The following is a 5,829-nucleotide window of genomic DNA, read 5'->3' as shown; positions in this document are numbered from 1 at the left end:
ACTTCATGGAATTCATCACGAGTAATACTGAGACGATAATATCTTATAATCTTGAAACGAAGATATATGAGTTGTAATTTACAAGTCGGTTGTGCATTGGTGATACGAAAACGCATCAGTAACTTGGTGTTATAAAACGTATTGTCATGCATAATTTGATGAGTAAAAGATACAAGCATATGAGTCAACGTTTATTCGTTCCTTTTGCCCTAACAGGAAAAGCGATATCTGTGGGCCCCTCGATGATTTGGTGTTGACTTATGTGCTGGGCCCAGCCAGGACTAAATTGATGTGTTCAATTAGAAGTCCTACATCATCACAAATCAGGAATCGGGAAACATAGATTCTGGACAAAGAGATTGATTATATTCCATGTCTTTTGTCTGGGGATATCAAGCAGAACGAAGGGTTATATGATCACTTATCTTAGGACACATAACTGACTGGGTCAGAGTTCGGCAGCAGCTTTTTGGAAGCTACAATTTGCTGGTCAAATTTAGAAGGCATACTAGCAATTATAGTTACAAACTTATCCAAGTGGGAGACTGTTGGATTAGGTGTCTAAGCCCATAACTATAATTGGTATGTACTTGAATTGACAGCAGCACAGTCCTTTTGGGTTGCCCTCAACCTAGCAACTGGACAAGGAAATTATGAAATGAGAGATATTAATTTATAAGATTAATAAATTAATATATATATAAATGATTTATTAATATGTTAATGGATTAACATATTAATTAGAAATCATTATGTTTAATTAATTGTTAGCCAGAAATTAATCAGAATTGATTTTGGGGTTAAAAGAATTACTTATAAGGTACAGGGACTAGTTTGCAATTATCTAATAGTTGAGTGGAAGGCTCTAGAACCCCCTTGGAAGAGGGTGGACGAAATCTTTAGGGGAAACCCTAATAATTTCGTCCATAGGGGCTTGGATAAGGCCCTAAGCAAAGGATAACTAGGGTTTCCCTTAAACCCTAGATCCCTCAGCTATATAAGGAGCCTCCTGGTTCATGTTTTTGGTCACTCTTTCTTTTGAAGAAACCCTAAGGCCGAGTTTTGCATACTCCCTCTCCCCTCTCTCTTCTACTTTCCTTCTTGCTAGTTTGGGTGTGATTCCATTAGAGGCATTACACTTGTGGTGCTAAAGCTTCCAAGAAGATCAAGATCAAGATCAAGGGAATATCAATTGTTTGCTATAACAATTGAAAGGTATGTAAACCCTAAACCCTAGTTTGTTAATTTCGAAATTAGCCTCTCTCCTCTAGGGTTCTTGTTTTGCAATCCAAAGTTGTATGTTCAATAGTTAAAACATAGATCCAAAGTAGGTTGCATGTGAACTTAGGAATTGTTTTCTAGTTTATTTGTTGTACCTAAAACCCATCAATATATTAACCATTGGAGTGATCATTTATTTCGAGGTCAATATTAATAAAATAAAGAATTGATATTTATTTAAAGTTATAAGATGGTGTAACAATCCGAGATGCTCTTAGTTCTTTAATTAAAAAACGTTTATGATGGATGGTAAAGATGACAACTTGCAAAGTTTAGGTTTGGACATCAAATGGATGGAAGGGATGGAGAGAAAAATGTGATGTAACCCTGACATAGCATATGAAAAAATAGATTTTCACCTTTATCATGAATATCTAATTTGACATGATAAAACATGATGGTCTTATATTGCATTAAATAAAAATTGGACAAAGACTCCACTTTATTCAATAATAATAAGTAATAACAATAAGTTTTTATTCTATCCAAAAAGATAAACTATATTAGAAAAGACCCATCCTCAATCTTTGTTTATGCAAAAGATGTAAATACTCTCTCCATCATCACTATCAAAAATTACCATAGAAAGTTTGTTCAATCCAGTCCAATCCCATGTACCAAGCGCAACCCAAAAAACTCTAAATCGGAAAAACAATAACACAACAAAATCCTCTAAACATTTTTCTTCCATTTCAAGTAATTTACAATTCCTAACACAATTACACAAAGTAACAATTTTAATCTAAGACGAACAACACCAACCACCACCCCCACCCTTTTTAGCCGCCTCTTCTTTCTTCTCTTCTTTGTTTGCATCTTTATTCGTCTCTAAAACAACAGTCTTCCCTTTCCCACTACCAATAGAAGAATCTTTCTTCAATTCTTGAGACTGCATTACTTTCTTGCTTAATATATTGTAAATCTCTTTAACAATTGTCTCAAAAGCAGCATTTACATTCGAGGAATCAAGAGCTGATGTTTCCATGAAAAATAAACTTTCGGTTTCTGCTAATGACTTCCCATCGGCTGTTGAAACTTCTCTCGCGTCTTTGAGATCCTTTTTGTTGCCAACAAGGATTGTAATTACATTCATATCACAATGTGCTGTTCAACAAGTTGGAAATAACCCATCAGAAATTCAACCCAAAAAAAATATCATCATCAATTTTGAAAAGATGAAATGCAAGAAATAGCAATGTACTTTCTTTTGTTTGTTTATTGTAGCATCATATTTTCATTTCTTTCTATTACAAAACTGTACTTTAACTTTTTTTCCTATTATTGCATGGTACTTTAAAAAAACTTGCCCAACTACAACATACTTCCATTTTATTAATTAAAGCAATGAGTAAAACTTTCAATGTGTAGTGTTGTAATAGAACTAAAAACAAAAGTAACATGCCATAATAAATAAATCAACTAAAGTACATTGCTACTTTTTACGTTTACACCTAGAAAGATATAAAAGTAGGATGCTATAATAAACAAAAGTACATTGCTATTTTCAAAGTAATATGTTCTAATAAGAAAAATAATCGCAAGCACAATGCTATATTTTGGTAGATTTTTCAGTGTACAATGTCTTAATAGAAATAAGCGCTAATTGCAAGATATTGTACTTTCTTATACTTATGTATCAAAGCATTCTAATTCCAATTAAAGATCTACCAAACCATAACATCATACTTTCATTTTTTTTATTCTATCTGTAAAACTTGGGTATATTTTTCAATGTACAATGTTTGTAATAGTAAGAAATGAAAGTATGATGCTATAAAACATATAAACCAAAGTACATTGCTACTTTTGCATTTACACTAGAAAGTATGATAAAGAAATAGAGGAAAGTAGATTGCTATTTTGGTGATGAACTCACTGTGAAGTTCGTGAAGCCATCTAGAAATGCTATCGAACGTCTGGCGTCTGGTGATGTCATACACCAAAAGAGCACCAACCGCGCCTCTATAATACGCAGATGTAACCGCCCTAAAACGTTCTTGACCAGCCGTATCCCATATTTGTGCTTTCACTTCTTTCCCATTAATTTCCATCTTTTGAGTTTGAAATTCTACTCCTATTGTTGACTTTGAGTTTGCAAAAAACTCGTTTCTTGCAAATCTTGCAAGCAAGTTTGACTTTCCAACACCCGAGTCACCAAGTAAAACAATCTTGAAAAGGTAATCATCCGCTGAATCGTGTTCCGAATGAAACGCCATTTTTTTATTTTATAAAATCATATTTGGTCTTATGAATGGTAGTTCCATGAGCAGCATTGAGCTAAACCTATAAACACACATCCAAATAGTTACGAATTTTTACTTATATTTTAAGGGCTAAATGCAAGAAATAGTAACATACTTCCATCTAATTGTGTATAATAGCATCCTACTCATTTCTTTCTATTGCAACATTGTACTTCTAAATTTTCAACATTGTACTTCATCCAGGAAGCAGTTAAGGCCTTACCTATGTTGTCAGACACACATGAAACCAAGGTGAAAACGTCCAACTTTAGGGACAATATCTGCCTTGTCAAACAAGTATTGAGTGTTGAGATTCATTATCTTGATGAGGATACTGTTGGATTATTGCCAAAGTCATTTCAACCTTCAAGATTACACAATGATAATCCAAATTAGATTCAAATATACTAACAATATAATATAGGTTCAAGAAAACTGTTTGCTTCCACTGCATTTTTATTGTAATTTGACTGAATTAAACCCCACCCAACACATAAGTATAACCTGCATCTAACTTAAAAAGAGAAATACAGATATATCACAAAAAAAGTAGTAACAAAGCTGTTCTTTGTGCTACCAAAAGAAAGCAAACAATTTCAACAGCATTAAATTTCTATATCTTGGTCAAATAGAAGATCAATAATCTGCTAACTAATGAACAGCACATTCATAAAGTCAACAGATTAACTGTTTCAACTTTCAATCCAAACTACATCTAAAAATCAAGATTACCCACAAAATAAGTGGAACTAGATACTGATCGTCTCAATAAATCTACAAAAGAGTAAATGATGACTCAATTCGTATTCAAATTTTACTTTGACCCACAAACGAAGTCAATCAAAAGCCATGTCTTCTCAAAGACCCAGGAAAAAAGTACATTACCAACAAACAATTGAAACACACGTTTATTTGTCAATAAGCCCCTAGCTTGCTTAATCACGTATCAAATTGAAAATTCGACATAAGAAATAAAGGATTTTCCATGTTTTTACAGAGAATCAAGAAATTATTGAACACACCCTCGACTTGTTTAGCGATTGAAAAAGACCCTTTTCTCCTCCTCGTCTCTCTCTTTGGGAATGGAGATCAAATTAACCGCTCACGATGTATATGGAGGTACGCAGAAGGAATGAGGAAACCGAAAGGGGGAATTACTGAACAATGTCATGACGAGGGAACAGTTAATTGATTAATTAATGGATTAAAGAGAGAAAGAAGAGAGATTAGGGTTCGAGAGGGGGGAGAAATAGGTGAAGGTGAAGGGAGAGTGACGAACCAGATTCAGCTACGTAAACCGTAAACGAATACTATCACATGGCCAAAATTGGGCCGTAAACTGGGCTTTTTGGCAATTCAGTACAGTATCTAATGGGTTCACAACGGATCCAAAAACCTAGCCGGGTTTTATATAACGATACATCGGTTTCACACCCGGATCCAATATATTCAAACCAGCCCTTACTAATCAAATCTCGGAAAGGGTCAGGGAAGAAAAAGTCTCAATCATACATACTTATAAATATAGCATTTTTCCTTGAATCTCATGCATTTAAAACCCCCATAAAAATTTGCAAACACCTCATGCATTTGAAACCATTTATTTTAATTAATATCACTCAAAAGTCTCTTAATAATGATTAACAATTCAAAAGTTTTATAACTTATATAATATATTTAATAAACAATTAATGGATACTCTACTATAAAGATGTCAATCTTTTTGAGTAGACATACAAATACAAATCACATACAAAATTCACAAAGAAAACAAGTTTAAAGTCTTTTGTGTTGGTTTGAGGGTTTTGAACAATTTTTTGAGCCATGTTATTATGTTGAAGTTTTTAATTTGTAAGTTTGTTATATACTAATTCTTTTTTGTATTTTCTTGATTTAAGTATTATTTTAAGAATATTATTGTATGTTGTGGTTGAAATTTTAATGTAAATTAGATTAGTTTCATGTTATCGATCATATGTTATGGAAGGTGATATATATAATATTTAGTTAACTATTGTATACATGTTTGTATGTTCATGTTGCTTCAAAACAATAATTAATTAAAAATCATGGATATGTCATATTATCCATATTATCCATGTAAGCCTTTTTTAAAATACAAATTGTCAATCTTATCACTTTATATTTTAGTATATGTTTACCATTTTGATTATAATAATAAGTGCTTTTTAAAAGTTTCTTTCACTTATTAATAATAACAAGTGGTTTTAAAATTAATAAGCAATAATTATAAATAATAAAATCAAAATACATGGATATGTCATATTATCCATGCAAGTCTTTT

At 32.3% G+C, this 5,829-nt stretch overlaps 1 protein-coding gene across 2 annotated transcripts; it reads right to left on the bottom strand.

The window, feature by feature from the left end:
• Positions 1-1,824: 1,824 nt before the first annotated feature.
• LOC145168600 (ras-related protein RABA5a-like) lies at positions 1,825-4,824 on the bottom strand. 2 transcript variants are annotated; one of them, XM_079087380.1, is made up of 4 exons: positions 4,547-4,824; positions 3,748-3,888; positions 3,158-3,564; positions 1,825-2,385 (listed from the first exon to the last, which is right to left on the bottom strand). In XM_079087380.1, exons 3-4 carry the CDS (start codon positions 3,495-3,497, stop codon positions 2,024-2,026), a joined length of 702 nt encoding a protein of 233 aa, XP_078943506.1. In that variant the 5' UTR covers positions 3,498-3,564; positions 3,748-3,888; positions 4,547-4,824; the 3' UTR covers positions 1,825-2,023. The 2 variants fall into 2 exon arrangements, with proteins under 2 accessions (XP_078943506.1, XP_078943511.1); XM_079087385.1 differs by lacking the exon at positions 4,547-4,824 and adding an exon at positions 4,410-4,521.
• Positions 4,825-5,829: the final 1,005 nt, after the last annotated feature.

Source organism: Lactuca virosa, chromosome 1, assembly GCF_052849685.1.
Source record: "Lactuca virosa cultivar CGN04683 chromosome 1, Lactuca_virosa_CGN04683_v6, whole genome shotgun sequence".
Taxonomy (NCBI): domain Eukaryota; kingdom Viridiplantae; phylum Streptophyta; class Magnoliopsida; order Asterales; family Asteraceae; genus Lactuca; species Lactuca virosa.
The sequence above is the reverse complement of the archived record's forward strand: the minus strand, read 5'-3'. Positions and strand labels throughout refer to the sequence as shown.

Bases quoted from the DNA above. Each gene is read 5' to 3' on its own strand.
- LOC145168600 (XM_079087380.1), bottom strand. From the start codon at position 3,497: ATGGCGTTTCATTCGGAACACGATTCAGCGGATGATTACCTTTTCAAG. The intron at 2,386-3,157 runs GTGAGTTCATCA...CTTGTTGAACAG, and splicing joins ATGGCTTCACGAACTTCACA to CACATTGTGATATGAATGTA.